Here is a 21,718-nt window from a genome sequence, read left to right as displayed (position 1 = left end):
CAATCAGAGCTCAGATTAATTAACTGTAGCAAAATAGAAGGTAAGCTGTGATTGGTTGCTATTGGCAGCCTGATAAATCTCCAGGCAACAGAAAGCCATTCCCCTTGACAGTATATATTAGCTCACGCATACACAAAATAGACAGGTCATGTGACTGACAGCTGCCGTATTTCCTATATGGCACATTTATTCAATTGTTGTTCTTGTAATTTGGCTGCTTATTAATCAGATTTTTATTTTTGAAGGATAATATCAGACTTGTGTGTGTTTTAGGGCGATTATGTGGCGAGGTTGGTGTATGTGTGGTGAAATGTGTGCTGAGGGTGGTATATGTGTTCAAGTGCGTGGTAATGTGTGGCGCATTTTGTGTGTGTATTCATATCCCCAAGTGTGGTGAGTATCCCATGTCGGGGCCCCACCTGAGCAACTGTACGGTATATACTCTTTGGCGCCATCGCTCTCATTTTTTAAGTCCCCCTTATTCACATCTGGCAGCTGTCAATTTGCCCCCAACACTTTTCGTTTCACTTTTTCCCCATTATGTAGATAGGGGCAAAATTGATTGGTAAATTGGAACGCGCGTGGTTAAAATTTCGCCTCAAAACATAGCACCCGGCGCTGCCCGGGATAGTAACTGTCTCTCTGTTTCTCTCCCATTCTCTGTCTGTCTCCCCTCTCTATATATCTCTCTGTCTCTCTCTTTGTCTGTCTCTCTCTTTCCCTATCTGTCTCTTTCCCTCTGTGTCTGTCTGTTTCCCTGTGTCTGTGTGTCTCTTTCCCTGTCAGTCTGTCTCTTTGTCTGTTTCTGTCTCTTTGTGTCTGTTTCTTACCCTGTCTGTGTCTGTCTCGTTCCCTGGCTGCATTGACACACTCCAATATTCCATATAAGGGCATGGCTGCGCATTCTTCTGAAGTTCTGGCTGCACTGTGGCTCCCAGCTCCATTCGCTTTAATGGAGGCAGGTTTGTTGGCGAATAACTGTAAAGCGCGGGGTTATTATTAATTATTATAGCACCATTTATTCCATGGCGCTTTACAAGTGAAAGAGGGTATACGTACAACAATCATTAACAGTACAAAACAGACTCGTATAGGAGGAGAGAGGACCCTGCCCGCGAGGGCTCACAGTCTACAGGGAATGGGTGATGGTACAATAGGTGAGGACAGAGCTGGTTGCGCAGTGGTCTACTGGACTGAGGGCTATTGTAGGTTGTAGGCTTGTTGTAAGAGGTGGGTCTTGAGGTTCCTCTAGAAGCTTTCCACGGTAGGTGAGAGTCTGATGTGCTGTGGTAGAGCATTCCAGAGTATGGGGGATGCACGGGAGAAATCTTGTACGCGATTGTGGGAAGAGGAGATAAGGGAGGAGCAGAGAAGGAGATCTTGTGAGGATCTGAGGTTGCGTGCAGGTAGGTACCGGGAGACTAGGTCACAGATGTAGGGGGGAGACAGGTTGTGCATGGCTTTGTATGTCATTGTTAATGTTTTGAACTGGAACTGGAGTCGTTGGGTGATGGGAGGCCAGTGAAGGGATTGGAAGAGAGGCGAGGCTGGGGAGTAGCGAGGGGAGAGGTGGATTAGGCGGTCCGCAGAGTTTAGGATAGTTTGGAAAGGTGCAAGAGTGTTGGAAGGGAGGCCAGAGAGCAGGAGGTTGCAGTGTTCAAGGCGGGAGATGATGAGGGCATGCACTAATGTTTTTGCCGATTCTTGGTTAAGGAAAGCACGGATGCGGGAGATATTTTTGAGTTGTAATCGGCATGAGTTGAAGAGGGCTTGGATGTGTGGCTTGAAGGATAGAGCAGAGTCGAGGGTTACTCCAAGGCAACATGCTTGTGAGACTGGGGAGAGTGAGCAACCATCAAGTTTGATGGAAAGGCTTGTTGGAGGAGATGAGGAGGGTGAAAGACAATGAACTCTGTTTTGTCCATGTTAAGTTTTAGGAATCGTGCAGAGAAAAAGGATGAAATAGCAGACAGACATTGTGGGATTTTGGTTAGTAGAGAGGTAATGTCAGGTCCAGAGAGGTAGATCTGTGTCAAAATTTAAAGGGTTAACATTTATCCTCAAAACATAGCCTATGACGCTCTCGGGGTCCAGACGTGTGAGTGTGCAAAATGTTGTGGCTGTAGCTATAACGGTGCAGATGCCAATCCCGGACATACACACACACACACATTCAGCTTTATATATTAGACTAGCTGTACTACCCGGCTTTGCCCGGGTTAATAACTGCTGTTAACAAAATAGAATGTATTAACAAAAATGTATTCTGCAAACAAAAAACACAAAACAAATAGATATAAAAGTAATTATAATGTCTGTCTCCCACTCTGTATATATCTCTGTCTCTCTCTATCGCTTTGTCTGTCCATCTGTCTGTCTCTCTTTCCCTGTGTCTGTCTCTCTTTCCCTGTGTCTGTCTCTCTTTCCCTGTGTCTGTCTCTCTTTCCCTGTGTCTGTCTCTCTTTCCCTGTGTCTCTCTCTCTTTCCCTGTGTCTCTCTCTCTTTCCCTGTGTCTCTCTCTTTCCCTGTGTCTCTCTCTTTCCCTCTGTCTCTCTTTCCCTCTGTCTCTCTTTCCCTCTGTCTCTCTCTTTCCCTCTGTCTCTCTCTTTCCCTCTGTCTCTCTCTTTCCCTCTGTCTCTCTCTTTCCCTCTGTCTCTCTCTTTCCCTCTGTCTCTCTCTTTCCCTCTGTCTCTCTCTTTCCCTCTGTCTCTCTCTTTCCCTCTGTCTCTCTCTTTCCCTCTGTCTCTCTCTTTCCCTCTGTCTCTCTCTTTCCCTCTGTCTCTCTCTTTCCCTCTGTCTCTCTCTTTCCCTCTGTCTCTCTCTTTCCCTCTGTCTCTCTCTTTCCCTCTGTCTCTCTCTTTGTCTGTCTCTTACCCTGTCTGTCTCTTTCCCTTTCTTTCCTTGTGTCTGTCTCTTTGTGTCTGTCTCTTTGTGTCTGTCTCTTTGTGTCTGTCTCTTACCCTGTCTATGTCAGTTTCTTACCCTGTGTCTGCCTCTTTCCCTGTCTGCATTGTGACACGTCAACATTCCATATAAGGGCATGGCTGCGCATTCTTATGAAGATCTGGTTGCACTGTGGCTCCCAGCTCCATTCGCTTTAATGGAGGCAGGTTTTTTGGCAAATAACTTTTAAGTGCGGGGTTAAAATTTCCCCTCAAAACATAGCCTATGATGCTCTTGGGGTCCAGACGTGTTTGCAAAATTTTGTGACTGTAGCTGCGACGGTGCAGATGCCAATCCCAGACATACACATACACACACACACACACACATATTCAGCTTTATATATTAGATGTTGGCGTGTCACAATGCAGCCAGGGAAAGAGACAGACACAGACAGGGTAAGAGTCAGACACAGACAGGGTAAGAAACAGACATAGATAGAGTAAGAGACAGACACAAAGAGACAGACACAGACAAAGAGACAGACTGACAGGGTAAGAGACAGACAGGGAAAGAGAGAGACAGGTTAAGAGACAGACAGGTAAAGAGACAGACACAATAAGACAGAGACAGACACAGGGAAACAGACAGACAGGGAAAGAAAGGGAAAGAGACAGACAGGGTAAGAGACAGAGAAAGAGACAGACACAGGGAAAGAGACAGAGGGAAAGAGACAGGGAAACAGAGAACGAGAGGATAAAGAGACAGACAGGGAAAGAGACAGACAGGGAAATTGACAGATAGACAGACGGGGAAAGAGATAGACAGACATGTATAAAATGTGTGTGTGTATTTATACTATATGCAGCTTTGTCGCCATAGAAGGGGGGGGCCAGATACAATTTCTTGCACAGGGGCTCCAAGCTGTCAGTGTCCACCCCTGCTGCTGAGAGCAGACACTTGATTGTGGAGCTCCCGACATTGGCTCCGTGTGGAGCTCAAACACAACTAGAGCGGGTCTGGTACTTAGAATCAGCGCAGAGAAAAGCCCGTACCTGCGAATGGTACTGGAGTTACATCGGGTACCACGCGCTCCCTCCCCGCCCCCTGCAGCGGCGTGCCGCCATTACAGGGCCTGATTGCGTTTCTCCGGTACCTGTTTGCATACATGTGTCAGGTACCGAAGAAAACATGAGTCTGTGAAATAAAAAGATTTTCCACATTTACCTGCTTTCTTCGGCTCTGCTGCCTCCTGCTCCTGACCCCCGCTCATTCATCGATTATTCACCGCACTCAGGACCTGGAAGCCGGAGCATCGCGGTGGCAGCTCCGGGCACAGCACCGTTGAGGACATCACCGCAGGGACAGGTGAGTATTCCGCAAGCACAGTGACCTCCAAGAGGTCATCAGAGTTTCCAATGAACTCTGATGACCCCCTTGCGACACCCACGCTACAGCTTCACGGGTTCATCAGAGTTCATTGGGAACTGTGACGAGTCCCCGAGGTGCTCCGGCGTCAAGGTTCTCAACACACACATACACACACACACACACACACACATGCACACACACACCTGTATACACACCCAGCGATGCGCTGTCCCTGCTTCCAGCTGCTCACTGCAGTGAATATTCAGTGAGTATAATTACCGGCGATAAGGAGCGGGAGGCAGCAAAGCCAGAGACAGAGCACTGGAAAGGGGTAAATATAGAAAATATTTTTTATTAAAAAGACCTGTGTTTTCTCTGATACTTGTCACACTGATGTCACACAGATCACATCAGTGTGCGATCCGTGTGACACCCGTTCTGACGGAAAAAAAAATGGACATGTCTGCATGTGTGCGTGCAGGGCCACGAGGGGGGTCACACAGTCCGTAACTTACTGTTTGTTTATGAAGGGATAGTATATATACTATATACAGTATTGGGTAAAACTGAGTTAATTATATTAGTCCGGCCCTCTAAAACCATCACAATTTCTCATGCGGCTCCATGTGAAAATTAATTGCCCACCCCTGCACTGCACTAACAGACCGTATGCAGCACTAATAAGAGGATTGGATTTTTATTTTTTTTTGGTTTACAGATGGATCTCTCTAACCTAACATAGCACTGCACTTAGGCTATGTGCGCACTTTGCTTTTTTTACTTGCTTTTCCACTGCTCTTTCAACTGCAGCGGTTTCATGCCAAAATGCTTGCGTTATGCTTTTCAAGCAAAGTCAATGGGACATTGAGCTTTCTTGTGCACACTTTGCTGTTCAAAACGCTGCGTTTAATTTGCATAAATTTGGGCAAAACCTCAGCGTTTAAAGAAGCAACATGTCAATTATTTTTGCCATTTTGGCTGCGTTTCCCATCCATTCAATTTAATACAAAACTGCAGCGTTTCTAAAAGCACCGGAAAAGCACTAAAAACTCATGAAAACCGCAAGGTGCGCATAGGCTACTTTCTTTGCCTTTTACGTGCATTTTTAAGCTTAAAAGCATAGTCCTTTCTTCCAGAGGATGCTTTTTGAACTGCAACTACCTCGACGCAAAGTGCGCACATAGCCTAACACTGACCCTATAGCTGGTTCTGCATTCACTGTTTTGCAGCCTGGCAATTTATGGAGTTGACTACTGGCTTCAGCCCTTAGAAGAATTATTTAGGAGTTTACAGCATGATCGCTATCACCTACAAAGCACTGCACTGTCACTGGCCCTATAGTTGGTTCTGCATATAGTCATGGCCAAAAGTTTTGAGAATGCTACAAATATTAATTTTTACAAAGTCTACTGCTTAAGTTTTTCTAATGGCAATTTGCATATACTCCAGAATGTCATAAAGAGTGATCAGCTTAACAGCAATTACTTGCAAAGTCAATATTGGCTAAGAAAATGAACTTCAACCCCAAAAACACATTTCAACATCATTGCATTCCTGCCTTAAAAGGAGCAGCTAACATTGTTTTAGTGATTGTTCCATTAACACAGGTGTGGGTGTTGATGAGGACAGGGCTGGCGATCAATCCAGGGCTGTGGAGTCGGTAAGCCACAGTTGCGACTCCGACTCCTGGATTTTATCAGGTTCCGACTGACTCCGGCTCCTTCATAAATGGCCAATTCATGACAACAAATTTACTGTTGAAAAATATTAACATTGTGCTTATTCAGTTTCTCACCATCATATAAGTAATCAGACCACTTAGAGCAAAAACTACATTTATTAGAATACAATTAGAATATAGCAAATACAGTTTATAAAAGTTTATAAAAGTTAAGTAAATATGCAATAAACACTTTTATGCAGTTAAGAAGAAAAATATAAATTTGTCCTCAGAAAAAGTATTGCCTCTGTCCTAATTAATATGAGAGCAGAGAACAACCTCTCTACACTAACTTGTGTTGGTGGCAAAGCAGTAACCACTCGGGCAACATCTCTGGCAATGTCAGGATACAGAGGAATCACTTGTTGCACTGTTATTTTTGATGAACGGTCAAATTTCTCAATTTCTTTTAGTGCACATGAAAAATTCTGCTGAAATGTACTGGCTGTGTTCCTTGATGGGGATGACTCTTCTTTTATGCGGGAACGCTTTGCATGGTCCCTGTGATCCAAATATTTTTCGAAATTAAATTCTTCATCAGTTGATGATGAGGGTTAAGATGTGGCAGGACGACCAAATTCTTCTTGTTCCTCCTGACTGTTCTGCAACCCTTTCATCCTTACTGCTATTGCAAACAGAGCTTCTTTTCCTTTACTTAGCTGTTGATCATCTAGAAGAATCCAATGCATTGGGTCTACATAAACAGCTGCCAAAAGAATGTTATTTTGTAATAGTAGCTCCTCTCTCCGTTTCATTGATGTAGCAATGCCACTTGCAATTAACCCTCCTCTTTGGGACAGGCGAAACATCAGGTTCTTCCACTCCTTTAAGAAAATACCTGGAGTTAAGTTCTCTGCTTGTAATTTTTTAGTCACTGTAAATGGGTGCTCTAGCAATTTTTCCAGCTCAGTCACCTGATTCCACTGACTTTCATTTAGCGTCAGTTGAGGGTTAGCCATGTCTACAAGAAAGATTTTCAGTTCAACCAAGTGCTGAATCATTAAGTAAGTACTGCCCCATCGTGTGGCTTGATCAATAATTGCCCCTTTTCCAGCACGTCTCTTCAAAATTGAGTCAACTTTAGGGTTCTGGCAACAGTAGCCAATTTTCTCACCTTGCCAATCAGTGCAGCAGCATGTCCTTCTTGCAGACTGTCTCTTATAGCCAGCTGTAGCGTATGCACAACACAACGCATGTGATGAATGAAAGAACATATTGACACAGTTTCAACAAGATCATCTAAACTATCATGTTGCTGTTCATCTGACGCAACTTCAGTTTGCTCCTCAGTTACAATACTGTGTTCCTCTATTTCAAACATTTGAGTGTCTGTGGACCCAGAATGTTCTTCTAGCTGCTGGTCACCATCATTACTCTCATTCATTAGCTTAATAGTACTTATCATATTTGAAGCATTGTCAGTTACGACAGAAAGAACTTGCTCTTTTTTAAGTTCATAGTCTTGCAGAACCTTTTCCACCAAGACCTGGAGAAATTCACTGGTGTGATGAGCTTTGGTGTCTTTTACTGCCAATGTCTTGGTAACTATTTTCATTTTTGTCACAAACAAATTGGATATTGATGGCAAAATAGTTCACTCTCTGACGTGTGCAGGCATCCATTTTAAGAAACAGAAAGCGTCCTGTCACGAACCACCGGGGGGTCACTCAGAACTCCCCCGTGCTGGCCACCAATGTCACGATCGGGGGGTAACAAGTGGGGGTCACCCCTCCTTTATACCTCCCGACCGACAGACAGAGCACGTGACGCGCTCTCTAGCGCCTATCTTATAGTCAGGCCAATTATGGAATTGCCCGACAATAAGCAAAGAGGCCGCTATACTACTTATGCCGATTATTGAAGGGTTCCCGGTGAGAGCAGGGTATATATTCCTCCGACCTCCGCGGACGGAATATATAAGAACCTCCTCGCCTCTCACTGGCCGCCCCACAATAATCCTTGGCACAACTCGCTGCCACCAACCAACTTACGGTAACTATTAGCCGAACACACAGGCGTGGGATTCAAGATCGAGATAACAGAACTGCCCAAGATTAATTATATAATTTAATCGGCCTAAGCCACACTATAAACTACAATATACACAATAGGGGATCTACAGAATATACATAGGTCAGAGTACAGTTACAATTAAAGCATGGTTTACAAACAGGCATACATAGTTCGAGCAGTTACCTTGTGCGTCTGGCCACAGGGGGGCGCCGTGGACCAGGTTTCCAGGATCTCCCTCACAGGTCTTCCCTGACCAGACCCCCGAGCAAAAGAACCCTGGAAAATGGCCAAATTGGGGTTAGCAACCTGGGTAAATCCAGGTCCCCTCCTACCTTTGTGACCTCAGAGGGAGCACTGCTCCACCCCTGGCTGGAGTTATGGATAATATCCACAACAGGGGATATGGGTCATAACTTGGCCTGGGAACATCGTAGGCAGACGCCAATGCTCTCATTGTGACAGTTATGAATTTAGCTACAGAACGAGAGGACTCATGACTTGTCTACTAGTTCCCCATTGGCTGATATCACGCCTGGGGTATTTCCCCAGGTCTTACTCCCATAAAAAGGGTGCGCCATCATCGTCCGCATGCGGAGACACCATTTTTATGCCTGCCATTTTTATCGGAAATATGGCTTGCGAGATATGAACCAAATTTTACTGGAGTCGTTCTGTCTGGATACTTCCAAGCTTCCTAATTAGAAAGCAGCCCCTGCTACAGGGTGACGGCAGGGAGTCATCCTGTGTCCACTGTTCCCAGATCATCTAATCTCCATATCACAGGAGATGGCCATTGGATGTGTTGCTGGGATGTGACACCTTCCCAGATGTTGGACATCTGAGAACAAGAAGGGAGGGGCACTGCCATGGAGTGATGAGAGCGATTATGACTGGAAATCATAATTCCTCTTCATATCCCAGGATTTTCCTCACACGTCCCTTGAGAGTTTTTTTAAGCTCTTCCTTTTGTTTAAAAGCTTCTTCGATTACTAATTTTCTAATACTCTCTCTCTTCAGAGAAACACCAAGCTTGCGGGCCATTTCCCCATTCAGACACATAAAAGCTGGTCGTAAAAATAATGAAATAGGCACACAATCCTTTACAACAAGCTCTATGATCTGTTTTTTAAATGTATCTACTGTCATTGTCACAGTAACTTTGTCACTGACAAAATATCTTGCAACTGATGGCTGCAAAGTTCTCTGCTCCTTTGTTTGGCTGGAAGAGCTGGGCACTGGTTCATTGGTTGGATGCAGTCTTTCTCATCCACTGCTTTCAGCACTTCTGGATGAAAGCGCTGTAAATGTCTCTTTAGATTAGAAGCTCTGGTAGGAGAATTTTTATCTTTGCCTGAATATGCACTCATCTTGGCTTCACAGCATTTGTTTTCGTCTGGATCATTTGTCATACACTGACAATGTTTTCTATCTTGAGTGATGGTGAAATGTTCAAATACAACTGATTTAATGTGATGCTTCTTTGACATTCTCAGGTTTTTAATTCTGCATTCACAATCCAAATGACAATTGTTTTTCCTAAAAACAATTGTACAAAATTATTGCCAGGTCGTACAACTGATATAGTGGTCAGTAATACTGTTATTATTCATCATGTACTCACAGTTAACTGATGCAAAGTTTGTTGAAAGGATAATACTTCTTACAGTCTTCCTCTTCTGAGTAGCAGGCAGCTGTGAGATGCTTGGAAGACGCACACCTAGTATGATCTAGTCTAGTGGAGGAGCTTTACTACTAAGAATTTGCAACATATTTTCACTTTCAGTTTCATACATTGTAAGTAGGTCGGTTGGGGCAGCATGAGGTTAACCAAGTATAAGATTAGATAAGGGCAGTGGAGAACAGTGACACACAAGAAGTAAAGGTCCAGTCACACTAAGCAACTTACCAGCGATCCCAACAACGATAGGGATCGCTGGTAAGTTGCTAGGAGGTTGCTGGTGAGATGTCACACTGCGACGCTCCAGCGATCCCACCAGCAACCTGACCTGGCAGGGATCGCTGGAGCGTCGCTACACGAGTTGCTGGTGAGCTCACCAGCAACCAGTGACCAGCCGGCAGCGCCGCGTGGAATATGCTGCGCTTGGTAACTAAGGTAAATATCGGGTAACCAACCCGATATTTACCTTGGTTACCAGTGCACGGAGCTACAGAACAGAGCAGAGAACAGGGAGCAGCGCACACAGAGCGCTGGCTCCTTGCTCTCCTAGTTACAGCACACATCGGGTTAATTACCCGATGTGTGCTGCAGCTAAATGTGCACAGAGCAGGGAGCAGCGCACACTGCTTAGCGCTGGCTCCCTGATCTCCTAGCTACAGCACACATCGGGTTAATTAACCCGATGTATCCTGCAGCTACATGTGCACAGAGCAGGAGCCGGCACTGACAGTGAGAGCGGCGGAGGCTGGTGTCAAAGGTAAATATCGGGTAACCAAGGACAGGGCTTCTTGGTTACCCGATGTTTACATTGGTTACCAGCCTCTGCAGAAGCCGGCTCCTGCTGCCTGCACATTTAGTTGTTGCTGTCTCGCTGTCACACACAGCGATCTGTGCTTCACAGCAGGAGAGCAACAACTAAAAAATGGCCCAGGACATTCAGCAACAACCAACGACCTCACAGCAGGGGCCAGGTTGTTGCTGGATGTCACACACAGCAACATCGCTAGCAACGTCACAAAAGTTGTTCGTTAGCAGCGATGTTGCTAGCGATGTTGCTTAGTGTGACGGGGCCTTAAGAAATGTCTCTATCTCCAGCAGAACTGCTTATCACTGTTGTTCATAGTTTGATAGAACATATATATTTGAGTAACATTTATAAAATTCATATGAAAGTTAAATTATGAAATATTAATACATTTTTTTAAAGCTGGAGTCAGAGTCGGTACATTTCTACCGACTCCACGACTCAGACTCCACAACTCTGGATCTATCAGTCATGATTAAGTAAGAATGACACCACTGGACACTTTAAAAGGAGGCTGGTGCTTGGTATCATTGTTTCTCTTCAGTTAACCATGGTTATCTCTAAAGAAACACGTGCAGCCATCATTGCTCTGCACAAAAATGGCCTAACAGGGAAGAGTATCGCAGCTACAAAGATTGCACCTCAGTCAACAATCTATCACATCATCAAGAACTTCAAGGAGAGAGCTTCCATTGTTGCCAAAAAGGCTCCAGGGCGCCCAAGAAGGACCAGCAAACGCCAGGACCGTATCTTAAAACTGTTTCAGCTGCGGGATCGGACTACCAGCAGTGCCGAGCTAGCTCAGCAATGGCAGCAGGCTGGTGTGAGTGCTTCTGCACGCACTGTGAGGCGGAGACTGCTTGAGCAAGGCCTGGTTTCAAGGAGGGCAGCAAAGAAGCCACTTCTCTCCAGAAAAAACATCAGGGACCGACTGATATTCTGCAAAAGGTACAGGGAGTGGACTGCTGAGGACTGGGGTAAAGTCATTTTCTCAGATGAATCCCCCTTTCGATTGTTTGGGACATCTGGAAAACAGCTTATTAGGAGAAGAAGAGGTGAGCGCTACCACCAGTCTTGTCTCATGCCAACTGTTAAGCATCCTGAAATGATTCATGTGTGGGGTTGCTTTTCAGCCAAGGGAATCGGCTCACTGACAGTCTTGCCTAAAAACACAGCCATGAATAAAGAATGGTACCAGAATGTCCTCCAAGAGCAACTTCTCTCAACTGTCCAAGAACAGTTTGGCGCCCAACAATGCCTTTTCCAGCATGATGGAGCAACTTGCCATAAAGCAAAGGTGATCACTAAATGGCTCATGGAACAAAACAGAGATTTTAAGTCCATGGCCTGGAAACTCCCCAGATCTTAATCCCATTGAGAACTTGTGGGCAATCATCAAGAGACTGGTGGACAAACAAAAACCAACAAATTCTGGCAAAATGCAAGCATTGCTTATGCAAAAATGGACAGCTATCAGTCAGGATTTGGTCCAGAAGTTGATTGAGAGCATGCCAGGGAGAATTGCAGAGGTCCTGAAGAAGAAGGGTCAACACTGCAAATATTGACTTGCTGCATTAACTCATTCTAACTGTCAATATAACCTTTTGGTACTCATAATATGATTGCAATTATATTTCTGTATGTGATGTAAACATCAGACAAACAATTAAAAACCAGAGGGCAACAGATCATGTGCAAATATAATTTTGGTATCATTCTCAAAACTTTTGGCCATGACTGTACACTGTTTTGCAGCCTGGCGATTTATGCAGCTGATAGCAGATATGGACTAGTGGATTCAGCCTTTAGAAGGACTATTTAGGCGGTTGCAGCACGATCGCTATCACCTACAACGCACTGCACTGTCACTGGCCCTATAGCTGGTTCTGCCTACACTGTTTTGCAGCCTGGCGATTTATGCAGCTGATAGCAGATACTGACTGGTGGTTTCAGCCCTTACAAAGACTATTAAGGATTTTGCAGCAGGAACGCTATGTCATACAATGCACTGCACTGTCCCTATACCTGGTTGTACGATTTACACAGCTGCTAGTAGCTAATGCACACTATCTTCAGCCCTTACAAGGACTATTATTAGTTGGCTGTATAAACGCTCGCCCGCACACAGTACAGTCTATCTACACCGCCATCTCCCAACAGACTGCATGTTCACAAAATGGTCAGTTTATATAGCCTCTATAGCACTGTGTGGCTGAGCCAATCACAAAAGACCACAACAAAGATGGCTGCGGTATTACTGTGAAGGAAGAAAGAAAAATTCAGGTCACCCATATATGTATCCGCTCAGTTCAGATGAGATGCAGGATGTCCACCGGACAGGCAGGTCCGTAGAGGCAATAGCAAGGAGTAAGGACAGGACTCAGCACCAATTCCAGGATAGAAAAAATATAAATCCAACGAAAAATATATAAAAGTGTAAAAGATTAAAAATCCAAGAAAAACATCATCGATTCCATGAAAACATCATGGCTTGACGCGTTTCCGGCAGTTGGAATGTGCTTATGATTAAGGACTTATCTACATTCCAACTGTCCGAAACGCGTCAAGCCATGATGTTTTCATTGAATCGATTATGTTTTTCTTAGATTTTTAATCGTTGAATAAAGTTTCTACACTTTTATATATTTTTCGTTGGATTTATATTTTTTCTATCCTGGAATTGGTGCTGAGTCCCGTCCTTACTCCTTGCTGGTGTTACTGTGAAGGCAAGCAACATCAGATGTGTTCATTGGCTGGAAAACAGGTGCCAGGAAGTCAGAAATGAAAATGAAAGTATCGGAGCGGATGTTGTTTTATCCGTCGGATTCCGAATGGTGCGAATAGCCTGCTATCCGTCGGTTACCAAATAGGGGCGAATACATTCTCTCATCCCTAGTTGTTAAACTTCTTGGATGTTGTTTCAGCACTTTGAGGGGTGCAGTTATTAAAAAAAAATTGGTTTTCTAAAGTTTGTGGGAGAAATTGCTGATAATCTTTTAACCCTTCTAACTACCTAACAATTTTTTTTTTTTAATTCAAAAATTGTGCTGTTGTAAAGTACATGTTGTAAATGTTATTTATTAACTATTTTGTGTGACATAAATCTCTGGTTTAAGGGCATAAAAATTAAAAGTTTGAAAATTGCAAAATTTTGACCAAAACTTCCTAGAATTTCACAAATAAACTTAAAAATTACCTACATTTATTACTAAGTACCGTATGTCCCGAAAAAACTATCAATCATTGGGATCCATTGAAGCATTATTACCGCATAAAGTGATACTGGACAAAATTGTAAAATTTGTCAGAAAAAGTAAAACAGGCTTCGGCGGTAATGTGTTAACCAGTACATGTAGCAGGGACACATACTGTATATAGGATTATCTCTAGATAGGGACATTGTCTTTTAGATACATCCAATTGCGTAACTTACGATTCCAAGACCTTTTGATTAAAATGAGCTTTGTGGGAAAACCCCTTAAGAGAATTTCAAGCAGTTTTCAATGCAATTTAATATTTACCGTAGGAATATAAGGTTCATCTGGGGCACAGTGGTAGTTTGTCAAAAGAGCCTGAAGTTGATAGGAGTTTAGTTTAAAGCAGGTATTGTTAATGTTGGGGATATCTTGAGGAGTGTACTTGTCCATGGTAAGAAGAGTTGTTGCCTATAAGAAGATGACAAACAGCTGTAATTTTTATATTAATATTTTTATCCCAAGCTCTTGAATACAGAGAAACAAGTGTATGGCTTTTTGAACAATAAATGCTAGAAATAATAGATTGAATGCATTATTAAAAATATATGGCGATTTTATATAATCAATGTGATGGCATCATTGTGGGTTCACAGACATTACACCATTTAAAAATAAATTTTATTAAATATCTAAAAAAAAAAAAAAAAAAGCCCAAAGTACAAACTTTCTTTAAACTAACACCATACAGGACAATTTTTTCTTGACATCATAATCCAAAAAAAGTGAATTAGAAACTCTATTAGTAGTACTCAAGAAAGGGAGAAGGGGAGGGGGAAATAATTCCGACACTCTCTTTGCTCTAGTCAATCTGCGGAGGTCGGGACTCTCTTGGACACTAAATAGTGCTCCCACTCAGCAGCGGTTGACCCTATGTGATCCTAAAATTCCCTAAATGTGAAAAAAGAAGGGGGTCACACCCTAGTACAATTGTTAGGCCCACCTTTTCTTTATGCAAATCAACAACAGTTTACACATACTACCGTATTTTTCGCTTTATAAGACGCACCTGATTATAAGACGCACCGCCAAATTTGGCGAAGGAAGAGAGAATTTTTTAATAAATGGGGTCAGTCTTATAATGCCAGTGTCCGTCTAACAAATCATATAGGGTATATGTCCCTCATAGCCCCCCATCCTAAAATTAGCCCCCTTAATCTGGATATGGCCACCTTATATTGAATATAGCCCCCTTGTGCTGGCACACGTCTCCCAGTGATGCCACATGTCCCCTATTGCTGGCACACGGCCTCCTGTGGCTGGCACACGGCCCCCAGTGATGCCACATGTCCCCTATTTCTGGCACACGGCCCCTATGGCTGGCACACTGCCCCTATAGCTGGCACACGGCCCCCTGTGGCTGGCAAACGGCCCCCTATAGCTGGCACACGGCCCCCAGTGATGCCACCTGTCCCCTACGGCTGGCACACGCCCCCCGTGGCTGGCACATGGCCCCCTATTGCTGCACATGGCCCCCTGTGGATGGCACACATCACCCTGTGTTAGATGTGGCCCCCATGCTGCTGCTTTTAGTAAAATAAACTCTTTCCTTACCTTCTGCAGCGCTGTCCTCCCTCGTGTCTCCCTCCGTGCGGTTGAGCTCCGGCCTCCTGCACTTCCTGGTTCTCGGTGCCGGTCATGTGATCAGCACAGCAGAGTGATATCATCTCTGCGTGCCTGATCTAAGCAGCAGGAGACCGGGAGATCAGCGCTGGAGGAGGTAAGTAAAGAGTGTTTTATTTTACTATGTGCAGCAGCATGGGGGCCATATCTAACACAAGGGGGGCATGTGCCATCAAAGGTGAGCACAGGCAGATATAATATGCGCCGCTTCCCCACCCCGTCACTGCGGTGCGGCTTCAGCACCACAGTGATGGACAGCGGCAGTGTATATTATATCAGCGGGAGCAGGAGATCTAACGCTGCTGCCTGCAGCTTTCACCAGCCCCCAGCAGCGCTCCAGAGCTGCCCCCACCTCCCCTGGACTCTGTAGTGTATATTATATAATATATATATATATATATATATATATATATATACATATATACACCCCCCCATATATATATGTATATTCGGATTATAAGACGCACCCCCTTACTTTCCCCCAAAATTTGGGGGTACAAAAGTGCGTCTTATAAAGCGAAAAATACGGTATATCTCAAAAGCAGCACAGTATAATAACTGTAAGAACCCACAATAGGATAGCACAATCCAGACCTTATTTCACCCCTACTTATCCGTGAAGGTCGACACCCCATTGGATGCAATATGGCACCCCCACTCGACGGCAGCTGACCCTAAGTGACCCTTTTTCACTACAAATTGGATTGGTGATAAATAGCCCTGATTTTGTGCTTCACACTATAACGGGTTAATTATTACAGTAGACAAAATATATCAGACTGTAGCTATTCTGCTAGTATTCTCTTCACTCAGTGCATTTCCCCTAGATAGGTTCATTAGGGATACATACCAGATAAAGTTATTTTGCCAATATAGTAATAAAGGTAGAAGTAACACCAAACTATACACACATACCTCAACAAAGCATAGACAGTATGCGATTGTGCATCTGAAAAGTTTGCATTCATAAACATTGGAGTAATATCCCCCTTAATTAGCAGCAGATTCAAAGAGCAGATGTATGGACTATCATACAAAACTAATTATGTATGTATGTATAGCATGGCGGCTGGTACGTATCACATAAGTGGTGTAAACCTGGATGTCCGTTCTGGTACTTGTAGTGCCACAACTCTTACTAGGGCATATCAGGGTCAGGTTGTAGGGATGGCTGGAGATGTGGGTAGGCCTGGCCATGCACATACCTCCACCTATAGATGTGGGTCACCTATTAAGATGGAGTTGGTGTGTTTGACATGTGGACAGTATGTCAGAGGGAGTCTCAGAGAGGTGCTGTTCACTGGCAGACAAAAGTGAATTTGGAGACTGCAAATCCTCCTGGAATTATGGACTGAATTGTGTGTTATTTTTGTTCCCTTCATGCCGGTAAGGCTCCTGTTATGTTTTATCTGTGCTGGTTTATGACACTTGGAATAAACCTGCTGGACTTTTAAAGTGACAGCGTTTCTGTGCTACCTCTATGAAGCAAGCCAAGTCAGTAAAAAGCCCCATTCTACAGTTTACAAACTGTGTGTAATGTCTATATAATATACAGTATATTAAAATATCAAAATATATACACACACACACACACCTTTTTCTTTATAGGTATATATTTTTTAGTAAAATGTAAATTGTTCTTTTATTCTATATTCTGGGGGCGGCACGGTGGCTCAGTGGTTAGCACTGCAGTCTTGCAGCACTGAAGTCCTGGGTTCTAATCCCACCAAGGACACCATCTGCAAGGAGTTTGTATGTTCTCCCCGTGTTTGCGTGGGTTTCCTCCGGGGTCTCCGGTTTCCTCCCACACTCCAAAGACATACAGATAGGGACTATAGATTGTGAGCCCCAATGGGGACAGTGGTGCCAATGTATGTAAAGTGCTATGGAATTAATAGCGCTATATAAATGAATAAAATTATTATTATTATTATTATTATTAAGCTACTGAAAATCTCTCCGAATTTCCAAGCAATAAATTTTGTATTTAGTTTCTGAAAATGAGAAATGGTCAAACTAGCAAAAAGGAGTGGCATAAGGTCACCCAAAAGCAGTGTGAAAGACTGGTGGAAAGCATACCAAGATGTATGAAAGCTGTGATTAAAAATCATGATTATTCCACAAAATATTGATTTCTGAACTATTCCGGAGTTAAAACATTAGTATTGTTGTTTCTAAATGATTCTGAACTTGTTTTCTTTGCATTATTTGAGTTTTTTTCTAATTTTGATCATTTCTCATTTTCAGAAATTAAATACAAAATTTTTTGCTTAGCAATTCAGACATTGTGTCAGTAGTTTATAGAATAAAAGAACAATTTACATGTCACTCAAAAATATACCTATAAAAGAGAAAAATCAGAACTGAAAATTTTGCAGTGGTCCCTTAATTTTTGCCAGAGCTGTATATATATATATATATATATATTATATATAAATTGTCTCTCCAGTAAAGGAGACAAACTCTAGCACAGCGCCACCTATTGGAAGTAGCGATCCTAAAAGTCACAAGTGGATTTTCGACAATCCTTTGCAATATGACTCAGGATATATAAGCCAGATCAGAATCCCAATATATATATATTTTACACACACATACAATAGATGATTGGCACCTATATCGATCACCCACCAGGGTCACTTAGGGTCAACCGAGTGGAGACGTCATATTGCATCCAGGAGGGTGCTGACCTCTGCGGATAGGTAAGGGCGAGATAGGGGCTGGATTGTGTCACAAACAGTAAGGTTAATCCTGGTGATTCAGTGGTCAGGAGACGGCATGCACGGATCAAAAACACTCTGAAACGTGAATAATTGCAGGAAGAAAGCAGGATCCAGCTTCCATAAGACATTCAAAAGAAGAGACTTTATTGAATTAAAATCCACCAAATATACATGAAAACATTATCATAGGTAAGCCAGGGAGCAAGGTCAGCAATGCATTTCGAATGCAAGCTGTGTTCTTTGTCAAGCTGTGCTCCCCTATTTTGGGTTCTTACAGTTATTATACTGGGCTGCTTTTGACATGTGTAAAGGGGTTGTTGTTTTGTATGAAAAATAGGTGGGCCTAACAGTTGGTTGTACTAGGGTGTGACCCATTCTCTTTCCTCATTTAGGGAATTTTAGGATCACACAGGGTCAGCCATCACTGAGGGGGCGGGGCGCCAATTTGCATCCAAGAGGGTACCGACCTCCGAAGATAGGCAGGAGCAGAGAGAGGTAAAGTGTACAGATGGACTTTCCCCCTCCCCTTTTTTAGTACTACTAGTACAGTTTATAATTCACTTTTTTGGTTTATTGTGTTGGTAAACAATTGTCCTGTATGGTGTTGGTTGAAAGAAACTTTGGTCTTTTTTTCTATGTACTATACAACCTCTCAGCTTGCTTCCCTAAAACTTTTTGCTAAAGGGTTGTAAATATGCACTTTTTGCAATGTTTTTAACATTTGTCAAATATAAAATGTGTTTTGGAGTTTAGAATTCACGTTTTCATTATATTTTCGAAGTCTTAGTTTGTAAAAGCAGAGATGTGACTACTTTAAAGTTACTTTTCATAATATTTTTGCAAGTCAATTTGCAAATCTGCATAAATCTTCAGATTTTTTTTATAACAAACATTACACCTTGTTTGAAAATGTGCAATTTACCTACTATCAGAAAATACAAAAATATAAGATCTTTCATACATTAGAACAGGGGTGGGGAACCTTTTTCTGCCAGGGGCCATTTGGAAATTTCTACCAACCTTCGGGGGCCGCAGAAAATCATCAACTTGAAAATTACTCTAATATATTTGGTCAAACAATTAACTCACTTTGGTGGCTGGAGCTTCTACTCTTTGGTGCAGCTGTAATATTAGGCGATATTGATCTTGTTGCTTTTCACAACTGCTTTTCCAGGTTTGAGTTGGCTGGGACTGCTGTATATACATCACAGGGGAAGCTTGGGAGGAATATAGATCACTGGGGAGGCTGGAGGCATAGACATCACAGGGGGGTACATACATCATTGATGGGGAGCACAGGCATAGCTGGGGTGGTATAAACATTGCTGGGGAGGGCTTGGAGGAATATACATCACAAGGGAAGCAGCAGGGCATAGACGTCACTGGGGTTACATACATCACTAGGCGGCACAGACTTCAATGGGGGTATATACACATCACTGGGTTGCACAGACATAGCTGGGGGGCACAAACATTGCTGGGGTTATATACATAGCCGGGGACAGACAGCCCTGGGGATGCCGGAGGTACACAGACAGCCCTGGGAGCACAGAGAATGATGGGAGAGGCTGGAGGCACAGACAAACCTGGGGGACGCTGGGGGCACAGATGGCACAGAGAAGGATGGGAGAGGCTGAAGGCACAGACAGACCTGAGAGAGGCTCGGGGCATAGAGATCACTGGGGAGACTGGGGGGGCACAGATCACTAGAGAGACTGGGGGGGGCACAGATCACTGGGGAGACTGGGGGGGCACAGATTACTGGGGAGACTGCGGGGGGCACAGATCACTGGGGATACTGGGGGGGGGCACAGATCACTGGGGAGACTGGGGGGGCACAGATCACTGGGGAGACTGGGGGGGCACAGATAACTGGGGAGACTGGGGGGGCACAGATCACTGGGGAGACTGGGGGGGGCACAAATCACTGGGGAGACTGGGGGGCACAAATCACTGGGGAGACTGGAGGGGCACAGATCACTGGGGAGACTGGAGGGGCACAGATCACTGGGGAGACTGGAGGGGCACAGATCACTGGGGAGACTGGGGGGGGCACAGATCACTGGGGAGACTGGGGGGGGGCACAGATCACTGGGGAGACTGGGGGGGGCACAGATCACTGGGGAGACTTCGGGGGGCACAGATCACTGGGGAGACTAGGGGGGCACAGATCACTGGGGAGACTAGGGGGGCACAGATCACTGGGGAGACTAGGGGGGCACAGATCACTGGGGAGACTAGGGGGGCACAGATCACTGGGAAGACTGAGGGGGGCACAGATCACTGGGGAGACTGCGGGGGGCACAGATCACTCGGGAGACTGGGAGGCATAGAACACTGGGAAGAAAGAGGGGCACAGAGCACTGGAGGTACAGAGCGCTGGGGGCACAGGTAGACCCGGGTGAGCTTTGAGGTAGTTAGAGAACTGGGGGAGGCTGGGATCAATGAGCGCTGGAGGTGGCTGCAGGCACGGAGAGCTCTGCCGCCGGGCACAGAGAGGAGCCGTCGCCGCCGGGCACAGGGGGACGCCGCCGCCAGGCACAGGGAGCCGCCGCTGCAACCGCCGGGCACAGGGAGCCACCGCCGCAACCGCCAGGCACAGGGAGCCACCGCTGCAGCCGCCAGTCACAGAGAGCTACCGCCGGGCACAGGGAGCTGGAACCGCCAAGTACAGGGAGCCGCTGCCGCAACCGCCGGGCACAGGGAGCCGCCGCCGCAACCGCCAGGCACAGGGGGACGCCGCCGCCAGGCACAGGGAGCCGCCGCTGCAACCGCCGGGCACAGGGAGCCGCCGCCGCAACCGCCGGGCACAGGGAGCCGCAGCTGCCAGGCACAGGGAGCCGCTGCCGCCGGGCACAGAGCGCTGCCCGGCACAGTAAGACCTGGGGGATGATTGGCAGTCAATCCTCTCCTGTTTGATTTTAGCGCTCCTCACGCCGACCCCACCTACAAAGTACGTCCTCACGTAGGCAGTGCCAGCGTGGGGACGTAGTCTTTCAGGTATAGGAAATGCAGCGTTAAGCATTGAACGCACTGTGTAGGTTTTTAAAGGGCCAGCAGCCAGCAAGATGCGGCTCCGCCCCAGCACTGCAGTCCCTGGGAATCAGCCCGGGGGCCGCAGAAAAAGTCGTCGCGGGCCGCATGCGGGCCGGAGGTTCCCCGCCCCTGCATTAGAATGTAGGATGTTCTTGACTATGACAAAAGATTGTTCAAAATTTTTCCTGAAGCATAAGGATTAAATCCACGGTTCATTATAAATTGGTTGCAATGCTGCTTCATATTTTAATTGTACGTACCTGAACTATTCTGCTAAGGTGACAGTCAGCAGCTAGCTCTAAGCCTTGCTTTTCTGCCCATGCCTCTATATGAGCCAATTGCTGACGAATAATGGCTCCCCAGTAATGAGAACACAAGCCAGAGTCCGGGTCAGTGACCAGTCTGTTGAACAGCCACATATTCACAAAGTGGAAAAGCTGAGAGAAAAGCTGGATAGTTAAGGCAGCATTCACCCGACAACGCCTCAGAAGAGACATTGCTCCTGTCAATGTATGCAAAACATCATCTAAAGTGAGCAAACAGAAATAAGAAACAATTAAATAAAATGCATTGGGATATCTGTATTTCAAGTTCTAAGAGTCATCTCTATCC

The 21,718-nt window shown here is 45.0% G+C and overlaps 1 protein-coding gene across 7 annotated transcripts in view; it reads right to left on the bottom strand.

Moving 5' to 3' along the window:
- The window catches only part of AFDN (afadin, adherens junction formation factor), a 1,370,646-nt gene that overhangs the window by 646,858 nt on the left and 702,070 nt on the right, over window positions 1-21,718 (bottom strand). For all 7 annotated transcript variants that reach the window (XM_075339717.1, XM_075339721.1, XM_075339720.1 and 4 more), the window contains exons 18-19: window positions 21,367-21,632; window positions 13,992-14,135 (exon numbers count right to left, since the gene is read on the bottom strand). In XM_075339717.1, coding sequence (XP_075195832.1) covers window positions 13,992-14,135; window positions 21,367-21,632 — 410 coding nt within the window. The remainder of the gene's footprint in view (window positions 1-13,991; window positions 14,136-21,366; window positions 21,633-21,718) is intronic.

The sequence above is a fragment of the Anomaloglossus baeobatrachus genome, chromosome 3 (genome assembly GCF_048569485.1).
Source record: "Anomaloglossus baeobatrachus isolate aAnoBae1 chromosome 3, aAnoBae1.hap1, whole genome shotgun sequence".
In the NCBI taxonomy this organism is placed as follows: Eukaryota; Metazoa; Chordata; class Amphibia; order Anura; family Aromobatidae; genus Anomaloglossus; species Anomaloglossus baeobatrachus.
This window is presented reverse-complemented; position numbering and strand designations above follow the sequence as displayed.